The 18,883-nt window shown below is 45.3% G+C and overlaps 1 protein-coding gene across 1 annotated transcript; it reads right to left on the bottom strand.

Annotated features, from left to right (window-relative positions):
• Window positions 1-14: 14 nt before the first annotated feature.
• On the bottom strand, window positions 15-18,562 carry PSMB7 (proteasome 20S subunit beta 7). Its single transcript, XM_030232938.2, has 8 exons — window positions 18,454-18,562; window positions 18,242-18,335; window positions 17,976-18,073; window positions 17,524-17,664; window positions 16,875-16,990; window positions 10,912-10,970; window positions 364-515; window positions 15-179 (listed from the first exon to the last, which is right to left on the bottom strand). The coding sequence occupies exons 1-8, from the start codon at window positions 18,513-18,515 to the stop codon at window positions 68-70; spliced, it is 834 nt and encodes a 277-aa protein (XP_030088798.1). The 5' UTR covers window positions 18,516-18,562; the 3' UTR covers window positions 15-67.
• Between the last annotated feature and the right edge of the window lie 321 nt (window positions 18,563-18,883).

Genomic DNA, 18,883 nt, shown 5'->3' with positions numbered 1-18,883 from the left:
GACACACACAGAGATTGGGCAGAGCCTCTTTATTCTGCACCAGCTGCTCTCTGAGCACCCACCAGGCTCAGGATGTGTCCATGGTTTGCACAGTCTCATCCACCACCTCGAGCTCCAGGTGTGCCACATTCTCTGTGAGAACAGCAGTTGTTCCTTTTTCACACTTGTACCTACCAAACCTAGTAAAGAAATGGGGGAAATGAGTCTGAAGATGGTACAGAGGAAAACTTGCATTTAAAATTTTAGAACTGATCAGCTTTAGACACTTCCTGTATAAGTCTAAAGTAAAGAAGCTGTGCTTACTGCAAAATCCATACTGATTGCAATAACTGACAGAGTTTCAGGAGCTTCAGGCTCACTCACCTGTCCCCCTTCCTGTTGGCCACGTCGTAGGGCCGCAGGAAATCCAGCTTGCTCTTGCTGATGACACAGATGTCGATGTTGCTGCCCGAGCCCAGGTCGTTGTAGATGCCGGCTGCGATGGCGTCTCGCACGAGCTGCTTGGCCTGCTCCTCCTGGGAAGGGTAAAAAGCTGTCACTGCCCCAGTGCTGGCTTTTCCCAGGACTGTGCATCCCTGTGCCTTGGAACAATAAATGATACACCAAACCTCCAATCACCAGTACTGCAGTCAAAATGCTGAGCTTGGTTATGTTTGTACCACTGAAGCAAAACAAAAGAGGAACTTTTGCTACAGTAATGGATTAACTAAGACACAGTTACTAGTTAGAGGAACCTGAGTGCAACAGTGCCAGTGTTACACAACAGCAGTCAGGAGTATCTTTTACACAGAAACATTTCAAAGTCATCAAAATATCCATGAGAATATTACAGGAGATCTGTGAGATCACATTCCCCCCTCACCAGTACCACATGACTGGTGCTGCTCTGGAGGCCTCGGGAGCACTGATGGGCCTGGCAGCCTCTCCAGCAGCACTGGTTCCCTCTGCAGCTCCCGGGCAGGGCTGGAGCTATTCCAAATGAGCTGATGGACAAAGTACCCATGCTCAGCTCAGGGCCATCAGGAACCATCTGACATGGCCTCAGCTCCTGCTGTAAGCCAGCCTGAGGAGCAGGAAGAAATGCCACAAACCAACGTTCCTGATGTATCATTTTAAATTGTGTCAAAGACACATTTTCAGTGCCAGAGCCCCTCAGTCCAGCCCTGCACCCTCAGCTCCACGGAGCCTGTGCCCCTGTCAGCTGGCCAAAGGGTCAGAATGCAAGGAAAACAGGTTGAACCCATATAATATATAAATATATATATATATATATATATATCTATATATATATATATATATATATATATATATATGGACATATGTATACATCGTATACATACACAAATCCTTTCAGCAACCTAGAAAGCACAAACCCCAGAATGCAGACCCCTTACTTTCTCCCAGAGGTGTGTTACTTGAAAACTAGAGCTGCCTGTTCCAGAACAGAAATAGGCTGGCACACATCCATGGACACAGAGGTGTGGACTCATTTTGTCCCCAGGTTGTGCAGCAGTGGCTGCTCAGCTCACCCAGCAGATCCTGCTGGAATGCTGAGGCTCCCAGGCTCCCTCCTCATTGCTTTGCTGCTATTTCACACCTTGGAATAATCTTCTGCCACCAGACACCAGGAACAAGAGATGGGGTCAATGCTGAATTTGATAAATGCAGCTTTCTGCAGTGTGCCTCGTTTTCACAGCCTGTGTGTGCCAGGCCCCTGCCACGTGACAGCAGCAGTGCCAGGAGCTGCAGCCCCGACTGCAGCTGCTCCAGCCCCGAGCGCAGCTCAAGGAGCCCAAAATTAGCTCAGCTGCCACCTGCCTGCCCTGGGCCTGCCCTGCACTCCCTGCTGCCCCTCTGGACAGTGGGAATGACAGCGGGCATTCCTGTGCCAGCAGCCATGGCAGCAGGGCACAGCCTCCACTGAACTACAGAAACAGCAGCAATTCTTACTTCACTCCCAGCTTCACAACTATTACTCTTTATAAAAAATAAATTGAATTACGCTTCTGACCAAGCTGACTAGAACAATACAGCCATGCTGCAAAAATAATACCTGTACCTTTCCTTCAGTGTTTTGGGCAATAAAATCCTGATAAGCAAGTAATTCTTCACTTAACTGACATAAGACTGTCAATAATTTGTTGCAGACAAAGGTTATTTTAGTACTATAGTGAAAGTAAATAAACCAAAGAAGTATGTGTAGGTCTAAGAACTAAGTGATAGAAAAAGCAGAGTAATTTTAAGCAATATGAGGGTTAGGTGTAAGAAAAGCAGCTTAGGAAAACTATTGCAGATAGGTGGAATTTGTTCCATTCTATTCCTTTTAATTTCATCCTTTTAAGTCAACACTACAAACCCCACAGACTCCTCTAATTTAAATCTGATTTGCTTTAAAAATGTACTCTATCACCCTACTGTTATCAAAATAGTTCAAAAAGTACCCATAAAGTGCAGTTGGAAGAGCTGAGGTGTAACTGCACTGAGGCAGCCACTGCACAGAGAGCCCAGCTCCTTCACTGACACAGTGCAGCTCAGTCTGTGAACATGGAATAATTGTCATTAGAAAACCCTGCCTCCGTGCTGCTTCCTGCTCCTCTTCTGACAATTTAGAAAGCCGAACAGAATAGCCACAAGAAAACCCCCAAGTATTCCTTACAGAGATCCTGCACGGAGTTCAGCAAGGACTGCTACTTACAATCACAAAATAAGGGGTTAGCAGGAAAGTGCTGACACAGTCTCAAGTCCAGGGCCCTCAATGAGTCACTATAATAATTAATTTTAAAAAACCCTAAAAGTTCAGAGTATATAAAAGGAGCACTTCCTGCTTTATGGTTGCAAAGACCAAGCTAACTGGGAAGATCCTCCTCTGGGGCCCCCAGTGCTCCTTAAATGAGATTACAGCCGAGTGATGAAGTGCGTGGCGAGGCAGCGGTGACAAGCAGCACTTTATGGGGCGATCTGTCTGTCCCCATCCCGGAGCCCACAATGTGTCCCCTGACTCCAATGTGCAGCTCCATTTACCCGCGCGTGACAAACGGCAGCGCTTGGCGGAGGCGCGGCAGAGCCGCTCTAATGGTCAGCAGGGCTGAGCCGTGGGACTGAGCTTCATTACACTGACCACAGCATTGCAGGGACTGCCAGAGGGACTGCCTGAGGAACAGGGCAGCAAAGGCTAAAATAAATAACTCGGCATGGAAGGCTCATCTGAAACACTGTTTGATAAATTATTTATAACGCAGACAATTGTCTGCATTTAATATTGGCGCTACTGGTAGCATCTTTAAAAGATGATTTATGTGTTGTAATGCCATTAAGCTTTATATGGGCCCACTGCTGGCTATAAAGTCTGCTGAGATTTAGAGAATGAGTTTTAAACTGTCACTGCAACATCATAGTAGATAGAGCCTGTATTAAATCTTTACTTTAAACCTGTTATCTGGAGAGTTGCAGTTTGCAGACACTCAGAGCTGATGGATTGCCTCTCACAGCTGCTGTGCCACGAGTCCCAAACAGCACCAAGGAGCAACTTTTACACATTATTCTTGTATATGACTTGGATCAACTTTCGCTTCTAACTTAAGCAATTTCCAAATTTCAGGTGCTACTGAAGGAAAACAGAGACTTTCCTACAGGAGATGAGGCTACTTCTACATTGTATTAATACTGTCTTCACTAATAACCTGTAAACAAGTTTATCATTATGCTCCAGCAGCAAAGGGAGCAGCTGGAATGGCTTTGTGAACACTATTTCCTCACATTTTTTAACTTCACAAGCAAGTTAAAAAGGAGATGTCTTTTCCAGACTTTAAAACTTTAGAAATTCCTGATTTTTTTTTTTTTTTCTCTTACCAAAATAAAATTAATCCCTTCTGCAGGTCACCAGGATGCTGTGAGAGATGTAATACATTGTGCAGTTCTCCAAAGCAATTCTTAGAAAGATTTGAAATGTAATGCACAATCAGTACAAGATCAACATAAACAACTATTTTTGTAAGAATAAACAAATGCAAATACTTACCATAATAGTCTTTTACAATGAGATTTTTTTCAAATACTATCATATGAAAAGTTGATACTACTTAAAACGAGAATCCCCAAGACTTGTGTGGGAAGGGAAGAAAAAATTCAGAAGCTTCAGGAAGGACAATGGCAACAAAAACGAAATCGATAAAGGAGTTTTGGGAATTTGGGGGTAGAAAGCAATACCTCTTGAAGGACATAAACACCTACAGGAGCATAATTAGAGTCTGGAAGAGAATCAGCAGTGTATGGGGAGTGAGGGTGGAGATCAGTCTGCCCCTGGAAGAGATGCTGAAGTCTGCTCTAAGTCCAAAGAGAACAAATCTGAGAAACAAAGGACTTTCTATTTCTTGTAAGGGGAGGCTGGAAGGCTCCAACAGCCTCCAAGAATAGATTTGATTTGGCTGTCAGGAAAGAGGCTGGCATGTGTCCTTTAAACCACTCAGGTTTAACAAGTCTCTCCCAAAAAAGAGCATTTCCAGTGCTGCCTTAGAATAAGGAATTACACAACTCGTCTCTTTTTAAAACTTTTTAAAATTAGACCTATGCGTTTTATGTTTGGATTCACCATCACTGAATGTTTATTTTTCTAACCATCTTCTGCTAAGAACTTTCAAATAAACTGCTCAGTAGTCCCTAGTAATTATTCTAGATAACAGTATTTTCCTGTTCTGAGGAAGCTGCCTGTGAGCGCAGGCTCATCCCCACCCCCTCTCTGATATCATACACCACCAGTATAATAAACCACGTTAATATTTCATACCAGGGTGAAATATGCTGGAGTATCAATTCAACATCTGCTGTCTTTAGGGTACTGGCGTCCCGCAGAGACACTTTCAATTTGTAATTGAGTTCTATACTGAATTAATCAGCAGTTTATCTTTTTTAGTAAAATAATGTCTTCCCCACTAACCTGGATTTACATTAACAATTTATGCCAAATTACCTGCCAAGACAAGAAACTGATTTGATTCGGAACTACTATTCAATAACATTAGTTGCTGTATGTCATTCCCTGCACGGGGATTAGTACAATCCATATTTCCGATGGCACAGAATTAAATTACAAGCTCTTCTCACAACTATGGGATTTCTTTTAACACTATTTCCATTCTCTGAACTAAGAATGATTAGAAAAACTCATTCAATCCATCACTTAGTAAAGTTCATGGGTTTTTAGGGAACTGATTCTCAAAACGGGAACCGGCTTAACAGCACCAGAGCTGTAAATCCTGCCAGGCTGCAGCTCCTTCTCTGGCCCCTCTGTGCGGCTCTGCAGTAACACACCGACCCTCAGCCACCCAGATATGCAAACACTGCAAAAGACTACAGTTAAAGTTACTTTATGGTACTGCATATAAAAAAAATTATATCAAGCAATAACATGTCTGACTTCAAATAAAGCAAACTCTGCCCATCTGACCATTGCTTTACCTCTGACAAAAGGATGGAAGGGAATGGAGGTCAATGTTTTATTCGGAAAAGAAGCCTTGGGCCCTCTGGTAATCTATCCTTCCTAATACACCAAAATGCTCCATAAAGGCCAGGCTGGCTCCCACCTCCTCCTCCTCCCCACTCCCTCACAGCAATTGCCCTCAGCCCTGCTGGCCCTCGCCGCGGGAGCAGCGCTCGGGCTGAGTGCCATGTGAAATATCTTCCAGTACATTTTGCCTGTGTTCTGCAGTTATGGGAGATATACAAACTGGAACAATTTAAACTGGAACACCTGCTCCTGAGAAATGCATCAAAAATAATTACCTGTCCTCCCCCTACCCTGTGCAGTGAAATGGTCTCTTAACACAGAGCCCTGCTTCTGGCCAGCTTGTCTACATTATTACGGACAAAGTTTAAGTGTTACTTTCAGAAAGGTGAAGAAATTGTTGCTCTTTGACATGCAGCAAGGCCCAATTTACACAAAGGTAACATTTATTTCCCTTGATACAGTCTGCAATCAGCAAACTGGAAGGCAGCACGGCTGGGTATCTCTGGGATCTCAGACTGGCGCTGCTGGCTGTGTCCTGCTGATTTCAGCACACAAACCAGGCTTTCATTCCTTCAGAAAGCACCCCACAAAACACCTCTCCTGCAATGCCAGCCATGCCAGAGCATACCTAGCTGGCATATTCCAAATCAGCCCAGATTTCCTGTTTAACACTAGATCTACAAAGGAAATTGATCCACGGCACAGTTCTGTGAAAGATGATGAAAACAGTACAAACTGTCCAATGTGTCAGGCAGAAACCAGGCTGCCACAGGATAATTGTGATCTAACCCAAGAATAAGAAACAGGTATGATAAGCCTTTATTTTCTGGCTGACTGTATGCACTAAGACCTGATATTTACCCATGGAAATCCCTGTCTCCAGGAGACACGAACACAGCTATGTCAGGAAAGCTGAAAACTGCAGTGCCACAAGCTCTGGCAGCAAGGAGTGAAGATATGCCACTAACAGCCTCAGTTGCTGTCACTGGATAATGAAATACACAGGCAGAGATACACAAAGTCCTGATTTTTGCTCACCAAGTCAGATTTTGTCTCATCTCCCCCCCCCCATTTACTTAATTCCGTGTTTGACACCAACAGGGGTTCAAGTATCTCAGGCAGGCTCTCTCCAGCCTAACTCCCACAGTCTGGCTTGATCTCCATTGTCTGCTGCCAGAGAGGAGCCCACAAACCTCCCAGCAAGTGGTGACCGTCCTGCAGAGTCATTAAAGCGGCGCTGGCAGCTGCGGGATCGGCGCGGCTGCCACACCTGAGCCCAGAGCTGATCACCATCGCTAATGAACTGGGCTCATCTGCAGCCTGTCACTGCTCCTACCCTGTCACACACACGGCAGCAGGGCCGGGGAGACAACTATGGCTGCAGATTAGAGACTTTTGACAGATTCCAAAAATAGCTCAGCATTGTTGTCAGTAGTTAATAAACAAAAATAATTCTACCATATTGAGGGACAGTAGGAAATGTGGGCCCAGGAACATTTGAAAGATCTATGTGTCAGCTGCTTAAAAATGGAAGAAAGTTACATGTTTCTGTATGTTGTAGAGTGCCTGATGCATTTTTTTACTGAAATTAGAGGTGCACAGTAAAAGCTGCATCCAGGCTACTTTGCATTTCGATACTGCAAAGATCCCAGAGCACGTGGAGCGTCCTGAGGAAAGCTCTCCGTTCCTCAGCTACTTCGCTTATGGATTAGGGGCTACTCAGAAATGCCTCAAAAACCTCTCCTCCCAAACCTGCCCGCCAAACTGCTCACCAGATGGCTCCCAGCCCACACAGGTCCCACCCAAACAGGTGAGCCAAAGCCCCCACTGCAGGGGTGGGGGGGGCACTGAAGCACACCAGGGGACAGCAAGCAGCAGGTTTTGGGACAGCACAGCTGCTGCAGCACCGTGAGGTCTGTGCTCCATGTGGAACACACTCAGAACAGTCCTCTCTTATTCATCTTTCTTACCCTCCAGGGTATTTTTGTTTTTATTCAGTATCACTTGATTTCCTGCCACACTTAAGAAATGGTACAATAAATGACTGTAAGTATAATCTCACACCTCTGTGGTGATCTATCCTAGAAATAATTATTAAGTATCTGCCAGACTGTATCTTATCTCCTGTCTTCCACCTGTTCTGCTCCTAACTTGCTACTCCAAGATTTACTTTCTTTTCTTTGCAAAACTTCTGTTTTCTGTAGCTTCTGATTCTCTTCCTTTTGCACCCTCTTTTTATTAAACCTGGCTGTTTTGATGAAATACAGAAAAGAAATGAAGTTACAAGCAGCCTTTCCTTGCTTAAACAAGAAGTCTACAACATAGCCCCACTGAGCATCAAGTAATTCTACAGACAAAATGCTTCTACTTTTCAAACACCAGAAATCAAATACCAGAAGAAAATATACCCCCCTCCCCATCTCCTGAGGAATTCAACCACCACAGGATAGATAAATGCAGAATTCCAGCATTTAATACTGTAGACATTTTTTTTCCCAGCTCACCATGCTTTCCATATCCACTGACTCAAAGTATTTCTTTGCTATTGTTTAACACCAGAAGGCACAAATGCATTTACAAAATGACTGCAAGGTTTAAAACCAGTGGTGACTCTATTGCAAGAAAAACTGGCTCCAATGAAAGATCTAAGCTCAAAACTCTCCATTAGATGTGCTGCTCTTCCACTTACGTTTTTTAAAGCAGATCTATAGCTGCCCACATGACAGATTAATATTGTTCCACAGTAGTTAGGTGCTTGGCATTACATTTTTGAAGCATCTAGAGGCCTTCAGGGCTGAAAGTGTTCCCATCCTCAGCGATCTATAATGGTTCCTCTAGAGGCCAGCACTCCTTCCCCACAAACCCTGCCTCCATAAATCAGGCTGCACAAGTGGCACTCGGGGACGTCACCATCCATCTCCAGAGCTCCCCTGAAGGACGGTGGGTAAAGATCCTCTCCAGTGCTGCAGCCAGGGAAAGGACCATCACAGCTGGCACTGATAAAGCATGTGCTACTTAAATCTGAAGACACACTAAGTCTATGGAAAAAAACACATCCTGCTGGTGTTAGCATGCCTCAGGCACTGGGAGAAGCTTCAGCAACTCATCTTCAAAAGGCAGAGAGCCAGGGCTCTAGAAACCTGCAAAAATTGGCTAAGCCTGCAGTCTTTTTTTATTTTATTATTTTTTTATTTTTTTTAGTTGAGCATCTTCAAAGTCTATGATTCTAACTGTAGGGCACAGCAGCTGCCACTGCAGATTTGATCCTCTCAGCTTTTGGCAGCTCTCAACTTGAAATTCTAGCAAAAGAATTTTTCAAGTTGCTATTATTGCCTGTCATGGATTTATAAATATTGTGCACTATCTGCTGTGGCATGGCTCTCCTGGGACACCAGTGCATGCCAAAAGCATAACAGAATGAAAAACAGTTCCTATTCTTCAAATAAATGCTAATTTTTTTTTAACTGTGCTCACACGATGTGTTTGGTGATCAGCTTCAATAGTACAGAATATATATCAGAGGCAAAAAAGCTGATTGTCTTTTCCAGAAGTATTCAGCTGCTACTTTCATTAAGCTTGTTTAATTACATTCCAGATGCTAATTTGCAAGTTGATACCAGAGGGTGCAGGACAGTTTGCCTTTGAATCATTTTTCTGTGATGTGATGGTCTTGAAGCACACCACTACCCTCCAGTAGCCCTAGCAAGCTATTCTGACAATTAGTGCAAAAGAAAGGAGCATTGATCTTGACAGAAAAATAATAATTTTCTACCAATTTTATTAACTGAATCTCCAGCAATTTTATCTTCATTGCCATTTCGTAGCCAGCTTTATGTAAAATATACATAGCATGTTTCAGATTTAATTTGGATTAATTTCAATATAAATATTTGTTATTTTATTTATTTATTGGGGAAAAAAATCCCACATCTGACTTAGAATGTAAATGCAAACTCACAGCCATAACAGACTATGAGGAAGTGTTTAAAAGTACCATTGAACTTTATCACATGAAACTTTGCTGGTTTGGTTAACACAATTCCTGAACTGTTACTAGATAACAGATTATCCAGGAAAACCTGGAAGGGTTAAGGTGCATGCAAGTCCCAAAGATCTAAATATCTATTTCAACAAATTGGTAGGCTGCATTTCTACATGCTTGTTATAAGTGACTATCTGCTGCCACTTATGGTTGTGTGTGAAGACAGTTTAATGAGGATGACCTTTCTAAATAGGAAAATTTAGAGATTTACCAGTTTTTGGTGCCTTTTTTGGTTGCTCTTACACAAGAAATGACTTAAAAGCTAAGCCTGAAAGCTAGCTGAGAATAAATGAAAACTTCAGTCCCACAGCACAGCTCTTTGCCATTTGTATCTTGGAAAGAGGACTATTGTGCTGGAGCTGCTGCTTCCAGGGATTTGCAGTCCATGTTTTCAGTGGATGGCACACATGCCAAGTGCACAGTCACACAGGAGGCTGGAAAAGGAGACTCTCATTCTTACAGCAGCATGAGGGGAGAGGGAAAAACAGAGTCTTCCTCTCCCCCTCTCTCTCTATCAGCCATCTGGTGTGAGGATCCTTCCCAGAGACACTTGGGAGCCCATTAAACATATTCCAGTATTTCTGATAACAATTGTAAATATACTTGAGGCCAGAAGTCCAGCATCTTCAGATGCTGCCCAAATGACAGCGATCCCGATCCCACTGTGTGTCCCTAACTTTGCACAACTACAACTCTTGCTTAGGTACTGACAGGAGAGGGGCCAGGGATAACTGGAAAACTGCTTTTCACTAAAGCTGAAGCAATTAAGTAATGGCAAACTTCTCAAAACAAGGTGGGGCAGCTGACTGCTTTTTTAAAAATCTGCTGGAATTGCACACTGTGATTTGTCAGGAGATGTACCAAGGTACAAGAGATCATCTCACATTTTAAACTTCATTTACCAGCTTTGTAGAGAACTGTGGATTTAGAGGACTATCACCTGAAAGCACAGTGCACTTCAGGGGGAGGAAATGACCCACAGCAGCTGCATTACAAAAATGAGGAGCATATGAAGACTTTGTTCGAGACTGAGAGAGAAGGACAGAGGGACAGAAAAACAAAAATATTGACTGTGTAGGGGCTGGTAAATCGCTGAAGTAAACTATAACCAGTAAGCTGTATATTTTTAAAGCCTTCACCTACATTCAAATCACACATTTTCCCATACATAAATACAGCTTCTTGCAAATTTCTTTATTTTACCCATCAATTTTTACAGCTTTGCAGAAAGCTGACATTAGTACATTTTAAGTACAGCAAAACTAGAGCATATTTACCTTTTTTAAAGTTCCAAACCTCCTAAATTCTTAAGCTGACGAGGAGTGCTGGGAGAAGAAAGACTGAGGTTTAAAAGCCCAGGACTTACCTCCATGTCGGGTTTGTATTTATCTTCAAACACTGCCATGGCCGCGAGCGATCCAGAACCTGTGGTGACAACACCAGGACACCCCTTCAGCCAGGGCACTTGGGTATGGCAATTTTTTAGAGAAAAATACAGCACATCTCATCAGCACAAACCAAACCAAGCCCACCATAGTGTAGACACTGTTCAGTGCAGAGGAAGCTAAGTCAGAGCCCGATTTAATCCTGGGGGTACAGCTCTGGGCACAGACTCAGCACAGGCCCATCCTGACAGCCTTTTCTTCTTACCATCTTGAACACAGGGTACAAAAACGGGGTTAGAAACAGAGAGTTAGGGGAATGCCACAGTTTGCAGTCCCTACTCCTCCATCCCTCCCACCCCACGTCCGTGCCTGCCCCTCTTACAGAGGTGCTGGAGAGAGGAGATGACTCCAAGCCTGGGGATGAGCAGCCCAGCAGTGGGAACAGGGCAGGGGGCTGCTGCCACCAGCAGATTTCCCCTGTAGTTAAACAGTTAATGGTGCTCCTGCTCTGTGCCATTATTTTTACAATAATGGGCAATAACAGCTGAACAAAGTGCCAGAGACAAAGCCACGACTTACGTTCCTCTCCAGAAAGGATGAAGTACAAGTGCAGTGATGGAACAGGAGCCATCTCTGCCCAAAGCACTGTGACTGCAGGGTTATAAATGTGTTTTTTGTCACAGTTATACACAAAAAGCAGGATGGTACTATTTGAAACTGTAAACTTGCTTTGTTCAGAAAGTGTGAGCCTTCAGGAAGATTTTCTTGTCTGTCGGTGGCCCTACCCATATTTCAGAGAGCACTACTTTTGGGGAGTGAATAAAGTTACCTGCAATTTTTTACTCCAATTAGAAGATTTTTTGGCATTTATTACTTTTTAACTTGTTTTGCATAGTGCTATCTGTTTAGCTGGGTCACAGAGAAAGCCATATTTCCTATTTAAAATGATTTGTGTATATCGCTTGACCACCTCAATGGTTTAGTGAAAGCAAAAGGCAGCGATTAAACAGTTTCAAATGAGGTGTCCTGCTGATTTTATCAAGTCTGCTGAATGTATAATGAAAAAGGAGAAGCTGACAGTGACACTGTTGAGAAAATACAGACTACCTTAGCTGAACCATTTAAGGAGGTCCAATTATAGATCAAATTTAAAGGGTTGAAACAGCAGATTTACAGACACAAATCAATGAACATGGTAATCCTGATGAATATGACAGATATTCCTGTTACAGAATATTGCTGTGGTTGAGGATCATTACCTTTACAGTACCAAATACATCACATCTAAAAGCAGTAGGACACTCTAAGTATGCACTTCTATTGCAGACAATGACTATTCATTTACACCTTGGAGCAATACACAACTCCATTTTTTAAATGCTGAAACTGAGAATAAAGAAGATTTTTAAGCAACTAATAGCAAAACTGAACTGCTGATGCAAACAGCTGATATCACAGAACAAATCACAAATAAAAGGAATTTTACTGACCCTTCAAACAAGGTCAAAATAAAGCATGTGCCAAAACAAATAAAAGAACCCGAACAATAAAAAAATAATTCTTCTGGAATTGTATAGGAATAGTTCTAATGAGAGGGGGAAAAAAGTCTAGGCTATGGTCTCAAACCAAGCCCACATTCTTGGGGAAAGGTTGACAAAACCAGAGAACAAAGACTAGAAAAAGTACAAAAAAAAGTATAAAATGTACTAGCTGAACAAAATTACTACATTAGCTATTTAGTTGGGAAAAAGTGATCTTAATATCTTAAAACTTCTAGTGAAAGATAAAAAATTATCAATAACACAAATGCATAAATGGCTCATGCTGAATTCTTCCAGCTCCTTTTAAAAAGAAGTTCCCAAAAGAACTATGGGCAGGAAAACAGTAACTTAAAAACGAAAAACAGAAAAAGGAAAAAGACAGGGGGAATTTTATGTTACAGTACATGAAATCCTTTATACATAAAGAATTACACTTAATTATTTATCTCACTATGTTACCAAGACACAAATAAATGCCAAATGTACTATCAACCTTAAATAAATAAATCCAAACAGTCCTATAATGTAAATTTTGAAAGAGCTGTTTAAAGTCTTAACTTAATTAAACCTACATGTAGACATTTACATCTGAAAACCAAGATGCTAAGGAGGCTCTAGCAGAACAGGAAGCTGGAAAAGCTGAACAGATTCGCTTCATTTTTTCTCTAGTGCTTACAAATTCTAAACAAGCTTACATTTAAAATTTTCCTTAGCAAAAGCCTCGCAGCACAGCTAAGCATTCTCTGAAAGAACAGAATTTCCTGACCTTAAATAGCACAATGAAAACTCTTTACTCTTCCTAGCACCAGATGTAAGCCCCGTGTTTTCAGGAACACCAGTCAATGCACACATCTGAGTGTCTCCATCAAAACAAGGCATGTTTGACAACAGCACCAGGAGCTGCTGGGGGAACCCCTCCTGGCGTGCAGACACCCCCTGGAGCACTGAGCTGAGCAAAGCCACCTGCACTGCTGGGCTGGCCTGGATATATGCAGCCAGGGACAGCCGTGCTGGGAGCTTCCCCTTCCCACTGCACCCACCTCCCTGTCCCTGTCCCACTGCACCCACCCCTCTGTCCCTGTCCCACTGCACCCACCCCTCTGTCCCTGTCCCACTGCACCCACCTCCCTGTCCCTGTCCCACTGCACCCACCCCTCTGTCCCTGTCCCACTGCACCCACCCCTCTGTCCCTGTCCCACTGCACCCACCCCTCTGTCCCTGTCCCACCCTACTGGCCTTCCAAACAGCCCCACAATGCTCCAGCCACTCCAGCTGCCTCCTGAAAGCTGCATTGTGACAGGAGAGTGGGCAATAAAACTGGGAACTTAAATAAACACTGCCAGCACAGTTTTCTTATTGCAGCTCCTATAAAAACACAGAAAACTTGGATATTAAGGGTCTATGGAGAACTTGTTTGTGTGTGGGGAAACAGCTGCTCTCTTGTCCGTGCACTCAGTGCCCACCAATAATTCATTTTTAACAAGCATGCTTTGCCTTTATGCAGAAACAAGCTTCACAATTCCCAAACATAAAGTCTGGAGAAGGATAAAATCCAAACACAGCAAAACACCATCCATTAACTTGGGATGGATTCTCCACCTCATACACACGGTAACTTATTTCAGTCACTACCAGCTCAGATTCAGCAGCAGTTCACCCTCAAATCCATCAAAACCTCCAGGAAAGCCATGTGATAATGTGTCATAAGGATAATTAGCAAAGTCATAATTTATTTGTATTATATAGCATTCAGGAAGAACCCCTTTCAGATCTTTAAAACCCACTATCTGCTAAGAATGCTTACACTTAACATCAAGTAAAAAATGCCATCTCGATTCCAAAGAATTTACTTTGCATATATTTTCAGTAAGCTACACTTCAGAACCAAATATTCAGAAAGAATTTATCTAATATCTGCATACATAAAAATATGAACTGCAAACAAATTCTATAGAACTTCGGAAGCTAAACTACTCTGAGGCAAATGCTTTTCAGCATGAACCAGGTAAGTTATGAAACAATAAGAGAATTTACTGTTCTCTTTTTTAAGGAAAACTGGTCATTTCCTAATTTTTCCAAGCAAGGTGTTAAATTTTCTGCATGCAGCTCTAATAAAGTGACTTTAAAAATACCATCTGGTCTTCACTCGAGCAGTTGTACCACTTCAGTATTGATTTTAAGTGAAAGATAATTATTGATAGAAAAAAGTGCAGCTCACAGTAACTTTCAATGTGAATTAAAACTGCAGGAGCTTTTCTAAAGCAGATGCACTGGATCTTTTCAGCTGAACCTTCCCCGAAGCTCTCATTGCCAGGTACAGTCCATCTCCTCACCCAAGGACCTGTTTGCTGCCACACCAGAGCAACATTTAGCACTTCCTCATCCATCACTGCCAAGGCTCCCTGACAGGGCATTTATTCACAGGCACTCATTGTTATTCAATTTGCTGCTCATCCCAGGTAAGAATTCCGTGATCTCGGCAGCCCCTTGGACTGGGATCATTTTTCAGCGTGGCTCCTGGCTGGGGGCTGGCTCCCAGCAGTGGGAGTTCTTGCTCTGCAGCACGCCACTGCCACTGCAATGAAGAGCTGATTTATGAATATGAAGCACCACTGGCACCAGGGGAGCAGCTCCGGCCACCAGAGACTCCTGAGCACTCCGCCTGCTTCCGAAAGCTCAACTACACACTTCGAGTGCTTTAATTTTATGCATGCATTTCATTATAAGCCTTGGCCAGAAGCTTTCCTAGACAAGCCAAGCAATCAGACAATCTTGCATCGTTTGCTGAAATCCAATTTTGTCCTTTGTCAGCATAAACAGTTTAATTTGATGTTCTCACTCCTGAGTAAGCACTGTGTACCTTTTAAATCTCTCCTGCAAGGCGGGACACCACTGTCCATCCAGACAGACCAGCACACCAAAATAAAACTCAACTTCTCAACCACCTTTCCTATTTAATTTCCAGAAGTTAATTGGCCAAACACACCTCCCCTGATTTAATAAACCTCCTTTCGAACATTTGGAATAAAATACCTCAAAAAACAATAGACTAATCTATGTAAGACTGAAATACATTTCCAACTGTTATCTTAAATTAGACTGGTCATAGTATTTCTGCTGTCTCGATTCTATCTTTCACTTACATGCATTTCCTAATTTTTTACTAAGACAGACCCTGGTCACTGGAGGAAGTGTCAGTGCACCAGGGGTGAGAAGGTGAAGGACCCTGATGCTGAGAAGGGCTTTGTGTGACAGCGTGGCCAAAAAGAACCTGTGGGCACCACACAACTTGGCACTGCCCGCAGCAAACCGAAGTTTAAGCTATATGGAACTTAATCCGCTGATATTCTACTTCCTCATCGTTTGAACTTAAGTCTGCTTCCGTGCTATTTTTGTGGAGGGAAAGAGGGGCTGCCAGCATTCCCCAACAGGCCGCATTTTAAAGCTTTTAAAACTGAGGCAGGAAAGCCAGGAAAGCTAGCATGTGCGGAGAGCAGAGCGGCTCCCGCAGCCCCGTTCGGGCCGGTTCCCGGTTCCCAGCAGCCCCGTTCGGTTCCCGGTTCGGGCCGGTTCCCGGTTCCCCGCGGCCCCACAGAGCCCTCAGCCCTCAGCGCCCCCGATGACGTCACGCGGCCGGCCCGCCGTGCCCGGCCCGCCGGCGCCACCCAGCGGCCGCGCGCCGCCGCCGCAGCGCCCGGTCCGGCCCGGCCCGGCCCCGCTAATTGCGGGCGCTCATCAGCCCGGACCCGCTACAACCGCGAAAACGGGAACCTCCGCCGCCTCCGGAGCGGGTGTTCTAGCCAAAGATACCAGACAGAAACAGAAAATATTAATGAGAATCCATAAATGTGTATTTTCCCACCACAAAAGCAGCTCAAAAGCTGCATCAGGCACAGGCTGATTTACTAATCTGACACACTTCATTTTCAGATCAAAATGAAATCAAATCAAATGTGTTCTCTGACACATTTATTTGAACTTTCCCTTACACTTCCATGGCTCTACCAAACATAAGCTTCCTTTTAAAATAACCCAAGTCTTCCAAATAATACACAAGTTCCCCAAGTGAAATTTGTACAAACCATGAGTTGGGACAATCCGTAAATCAAGTTTCTGAGGAATTCTTTTTTTCTTTCACCAAGATTTTGGGACTCCCACAATTCTTGTGCTTTACGGTGTGGAACACACACAGCAAAGCTCCCAATATCAGTTTCCTTGCAGCTGAGCTTTATCCCAGCCCACGTTTGTAAGGAAACAGAACAGTGCACCCGCCTTATAAATCCAGGTACAACTTTATCTTTGTGGTCTGATGCCCACGCAGCTCCCAGCACACAGGGGGCTCTAGCTGAAAGCCCTTTAGGTACCAGTGTGAAGCATTGCCGTGCCCGGGGAGCAGCACTCACCCATGGTGACGTAGGGCAGCTTGTCGGTGGATCCGTGGGGGTGGATGCTGTACAGGTGCGGGCCCGTCACGTCCACTCCCCCCAGCACCAGCGCGGCCCCGATGTAGCCCTGGTACCTGGGAGAACGTTTGTCTGTGAGTCTGGGGCCCAGGGCTCAGCTGGGGCTGTTCAACACCGTACAGGGGCTGGGGACTGCTCCCCAGCTAGCAGCTACAGCTCTGCACTGAGCAGAGCTTCCACCAGCTGGCAGCAATGAAGTAAGAAATGTACTAGAATATGGCTTATTTCAGGGTCCAGCAGACTTTCTGAGGCAGCGATTCTATTGCAAATCACTCCCAGTTTTATAAGCTTGCACGTTTCTCTGTTACTGGTCCAGCCTTCTCACCACAAGGATACACAGCAGTTTTCATGGGTGTGATTATGTATTAAATGAATACCCCTCTGTTCTTGTGTGATTGGTGCCTAATTCTGTAAAACACCACCGACTCCATTTCTCTTCCATCTCAGTTAACAAGCCCATGAAGCAAAGAGCAATTATGAAATCTTTCCTGAAGTTATGCAGGTCAAGCAGGCTGAGACAGGACACTCCTTAAGCATTATTTGGTGGTTTTACCAGCACAGGTAATAAAAAAGAAACCCCCCCAGTTACCTGAACAGCATCTGCTTGAGCATTCTATTGGCGGTGACCACTCGTGGGAGCCGGCCCGTGGACAGGGAGTGCAGCTCCAGATTGGAGGAGATCAGCTGAGTTGTCATCTCAGTGTCTGCAGCTGTACCTGCACCGCAGCAGCTGAGGAACGCAATCAGCAAGTGAGGAAAAGGAGACAGAAACCGCCACGCTTCAGGCAACAAATTTGAAATTTTCAAATTGTAAAATTGAGGGAATTAAGTTCTAGCACAAAGAGTAAATGTGTAAATGGAATGCCACAAACTCCCAAGCCCTGCTAATAAAATATAATTTTGAAAGAGCTTAGCATTTGCTCTTAGTAAAGAACACCGCTAAAAGCCCCAACAATACGCAACAACGTACCCAATACCAACAATACGCAATAACGTACCCAGTAAACAATTTACTACCCAACAAAGCACTGTAACACTTACTAGATATTAGGGGAAATGAAGTGTATTTTCGAACAGTTCTTGTCAGCAACAACCATACCCTCAGTCGCTCTCGTGTCCGCTCCGAGGACGACGCCATCCTGCAGGAAAGGAGAATTATTCCCGAGGCCGCGGGACGCTCCTCGGGACGCTCAGGGGGCAGCTCGGGGGCCGGGCCGGGCCGGGCCGGGCCGGGCACACCGGGGCTGACTCAGCAGCGCGGAGCCTCCGCCGCGGGCCCGGCGCGGCTTCGCCGCCGCCCGCCTCACCTTGAAGATGACGCCGGCGATGGTGGTGCCGGTCTTGCGCGGCGCGGGCACCCGCAGCCCCTTCTGGGCGAGCTCGGCCTCCAGGAGCGAGTTCCTGCAACACAGCGGGCCGGTGAGGCCGGGCGGAACGCTGCCCTCGCCGCCGCCCGGCCCGGCCCGGCCCCGCGGCCCCCGCCGCTCCCCCCGGCCCCGTGCCGCTCCCCCGGCCTCACCGAGCGCAGTTGTCGAAGCTGAAGCCGCCGGCGGGCGCGCGCAGCACGGACACGGCCGCCATGTTCCGCCGGACACGGGATGAGGCGGGGGGGGGGGGGGGAAGGAAGATGCGCGAGCGCTTCCGGGGCAGCGAAATGGCGGCGGGGCCGCGCGCTGAGGGGCGGGGCCGGACCGGGGCAGATGGGGCGGGGCCTAGCGGGGCGGGGCAGGGCGGGGCAGATGGGGCGGGGCCTAGCGGGGCGGGGCAGGGCGGGGCGGGGCAGGGCGGGGCCGGGCGGGGCGGCCGCAGGGGGGCGCTGCGGGGCCCGGCCCGAGCGTTGGGTTCTGCCCGTACAAATTGCGTGAAACGGACCCAAAACCGACCCGAAACCGACCCCATACCGACCCCATACCATCATGCTGACAATGGAATGGTTATGTCGCAAAAAA

Source organism: Serinus canaria, chromosome 17 (assembly GCF_022539315.1).
Source record: "Serinus canaria isolate serCan28SL12 chromosome 17, serCan2020, whole genome shotgun sequence".
NCBI classification, from domain to species: Eukaryota; Metazoa; Chordata; class Aves; order Passeriformes; family Fringillidae; genus Serinus; species Serinus canaria.
The sequence above is the reverse complement of the archived record's forward strand: the minus strand, read 5'-3'. Positions and strand labels throughout refer to the sequence as shown.